General features: G+C 55.1%; 1 protein-coding gene across 1 annotated transcript; it reads right to left on the bottom strand.

The window, feature by feature from the left end:
* Positions 1-857: 857 nt before the first annotated feature.
* LOC141936093 (olfactory receptor 14A16-like) lies at positions 858-3,253 on the bottom strand. Its single transcript, XM_074852817.1, has 2 exons — positions 3,237-3,253; positions 858-1,800 (listed from the first exon to the last, which is right to left on the bottom strand). Exon 2 carries the CDS (start codon positions 1,791-1,793, stop codon positions 858-860), a length of 936 nt encoding a protein of 311 aa, XP_074708918.1. The 5' UTR covers positions 1,794-1,800; positions 3,237-3,253.
* Between the last annotated feature and the right edge of the window lie 205 nt (positions 3,254-3,458).

The following is a 3,458-nucleotide window of genomic DNA, read 5'->3' as shown; positions in this document are numbered from 1 at the left end:
GGACATGTGCAACCAAGAAGGGAGGTCTTGGTCCAGCCCTTGGCCCCTAAATAGATCCCACTAGGTCTCTGCGCTTGTCCCTGTGAAACCATTAAGAACCACAAAGCAGCAAATGTCTTTTTGAGGGAGCAGATTCTTGAGTATATTCCCGACACCAGCTTTAGAAGAGGTGTCCAGCCTCCTGGTACTGCCCTGAGGAGCCCCTTTGGTGATGGTGGTGCTGACATGGAGGCCAGCTCTGACACTGTGGTTCACATGGCCTGCTCCTGCCTGCAGCAACTGAGGACACAACAGCAACTATGGACACAAGGGGACAGTCAAAAACTACATAAGAGCTTGGAAGTGAAACAAATGCAAGGGCACAGCAGGACAGTGTGGAAATGAGGTGACCCCAGCACTGAAAAGGCCACGTCCTGCTGCTGTCCTTGGCCATGGCTCCAGGGAAACAGCAGCCCCAGCTCACAGGCAGCAGAGAGGCAGTGCCTGCCGAGGCAGCGAGGGGCAGCCCCGAGGGGCACTGAGGCTGCTCCTCCATGGGGCAGCTGGGCCCTTGGCTCCTGAATCCCTTTTGCCTGCTGGGGCTGGGCCCCCAGATCCAGAGGAGGTCTAAGCGAATGGAGGAGAGGCAAATGATTATGGTCTGGCTTTTCCAGCTATGCAAAGAGCCTGGTTGCTTCTGTACATTAGGATTTGAAGACAGAAAAAAATTGGTTCTAAGATTAAGAAGAAGTTGTATGAATAATACATGATTACAATAATTATTATGTTTAACAAACACGATCTAAAGAAAAAGAATAACAGAAGATAGGCTGGGACTTTACTGTATTCCCAGGAGTTATATGAGGATGGTTGGCATCTTATTCATGGTGGAGTAATGTGCATTCATATAATTTCCTCAGGGCATCCTTGATATCCTGGTTCCTCATGCTGTAGATGAGGGGGTTCACTGCTGGAGGCACCACTGAGTACAAAAATGACACCACCAGGTCGAGGGATGGGGAGGAGATAGAGGGGGGTTTCAGGTAGGCAACCATGCCAGTGCTGATAAAGAGGGAGACCACAGCCAGGTGAGGGAGGGAGGTGGAAAAGGCTTTGTGTCGGCCCTGCTCAGAGGGGATCCTCAGCACAGCCCTGAAGATCTGCACATAGGATACCACAATGAAAACAAAACAACCAAAACCTAAACAGGCACTAACCATGACAAGCCCAAGCTCCCTGAGGTAGGAGTGTGAGCAGGAGAGCTTGAGGATCTGGGGGATTTCACAGAAGAAATGGTCCAGGACATTGCCTTGGCAGAGTGGTATTGAAAATGTGTTGGCCGTGTGCAGCACAGCATAGAGAAACCCAGTGCCCCAGGCAGCTGCTGCCATGTGGACACAAGCTCTGCTGCCCAGGAGGGTCCCGTAGTGCAGGGGTTTGCAGATGGCAACGTAGCGGTCGTAGGACATGATGGTGAGGAGAGAAAACTCTGCTGAGATAAAAAAGAGAAAGAAAAGGACTTGGCCAGCACATCCCAAGTAGGAGATGTCCCTGTTGTCCCAGAGGGAATTGTCCATGGCTTTGGGGAGAGTGGTGGAGATGGAGCCCAGGTCGAGGAGGGAGAGGTTGAGGAGGAAGAAGTACATGGGGGTGTGCAGGTAGTGGTCACAGGCGATGGTGGTGATGATGAGGCCGTTGCCCAGGAGGGCAGCCAGGTAGATGCCCAGGAAGAGCCAGAAGTGCAAGAGCTGCAGCTCCCGTGTGTCTGTGAATGCCAGGAGGAGAAACTCAGTTACAAAACTTCTGTTGGACATTTGCTTCCTCTGGGTATGGAGGCCTGTCGAAAAAGAAAAAAGCAGTTCAGGGTACAACTGATTTTTTGTGCAAAACTTCCTTCCAGAAAGACCTTCCTGCAGCTCCCAGGCTGGAGCTCTGGTGTTTGCTGGCTGAGGGGGCAGTGGGGAGCAAGGGATTCTGCTGTGGGCTCTGCAGGAGTCAGTCCTGCTGTGCCCCAACAGGCAGAGAGGAACCCGCAGTCATCGCTGGTTAACTCCACTCCGGAAATCCAAGAGATTTCAGCCTTGTCCCTCCCAGGGCCCCCGGCTGCAGAGCAGAGCTGTGGGGCTTTGCTCTTCTGCCTTTGGCTCCTGTTGCCCTGTCCTACCTGAGGAGTGCGTTCTGAAGGCAGACAGCCTGGACATTGCTGCTGCGCTACAAGTGCTCCATGGAGAGTGCGGGGGTGCAAACGGGCAGAGCCTTAGTGCAGAGTGAGGAGAGCCAGGCTGTCCATCAGACTTGCTCTCAGCTGCCCTGGGCTTGCACCTCTGGAATCTGCAGGAGGCTCACACCCAGCTGTTCCCTTGACAGGAAATTGGATGCTGCTGTTGAGAGCAGAGGAATCCAGGGATAGGCTGTCTGGTAAAAAGAGCCGGGTTTATCCCCATCCCATGGTCAGCATTGCCCAGAGACCCAGAGGCTCGAAGGGGGCTTGGGCACCTTGCTGCCACGGACATATCTGCATGGCAGGACCTGCAGGGCCAGTTGCTGAGCTGCAGCTGAAAGCCCCATCCCCAGAGAGCCTGAAAACAGGAGCAGCAGCAGCAGGGGCAGGTGGAGAACCAAGGAGCAATGCCCCAATGCTTCTGCCAAGGGGGGCAAGGCCAGGGAGGGACAGATGGGCACTGGGGAGAGTCTCCTCTGCTGCAGCTCTGGCTGCACAGGAGGCAGCTCCTGCCCTGGAGCCTGTGGCCTGGAAGGCAGAGGGTCTGCTGGGTGGGGGAGAAGACCAGGGGGGCTTGTTAGGTAAAAAGCACTTTCACTGAAGGGTAGTAGGGAGGTCCCCAAATACCACCCCCGCCCAGATAGTGCTGTCAGCCTGTTTCATTCCCTGTGAATGACTCTGGTGCCTGGAGCTGTCCCAGCCTGGAGCTGTTTCTCTTTTCCCTTATCTCCTCCCTGTCAGTGCTCACAGCCCCCATCCCACCCGCTGTGTGCTCAGCTCTGCCCTGCAGACCCCTCCTGGCAGCAGGACCATGCCCAGAGGCATTTCTGTGTGTGCAGGGACTCAGGAGAGGCTCAGACATCTGCAAACAAGAAATGGAGTCTTAGAGCCTGCTCCAGAAAGGAGAAATAGATTGCCATCTCCCACTGCCCACCCAGTAAAAAAGAGGACACTTACTGTGTTGTGAAGTTTTCTCCTCCAGTGAGCTCTCAGCATCCTGCCACTGCCGTCTGCCTTTCCCCTCTCTGTGCCCGGCTCCTCTGCCCTCGGTGCCTGCAGGCAGTGCCCTCAGCCCTGCTGCGCTTTGCAGAGGAGCTGCTCCTGGGCAGAGCTGTCTCTCTGCAGCGCTGACCACTTGCCCTGAGCTCCCTCTGTCCCAGGAGCCCAGCCCAGCACCTCAGCAGAGGACCAGCCCAATGCATTTTAATGACCCCTCAGGTGGGTTTGGTGCTGAGTCCATGAAACCCAGACACTCAGA

Source organism: Strix uralensis, chromosome 31 (assembly GCF_047716275.1).
Source record: "Strix uralensis isolate ZFMK-TIS-50842 chromosome 31, bStrUra1, whole genome shotgun sequence".
Taxonomy (NCBI): domain Eukaryota; kingdom Metazoa; phylum Chordata; class Aves; order Strigiformes; family Strigidae; genus Strix; species Strix uralensis.
Note: the sequence above shows the minus strand (reverse complement) of the source record. Positions and strands in the feature narration are given on the sequence as shown.

Coding starts and splice junctions, on each gene's coding strand:
- LOC141936093 (XM_074852817.1), bottom strand. CDS start 1,793: ATGTCCAACAGAAGTTTTGTAACTGAGTTTCTCCTCCTGGCATTCACA.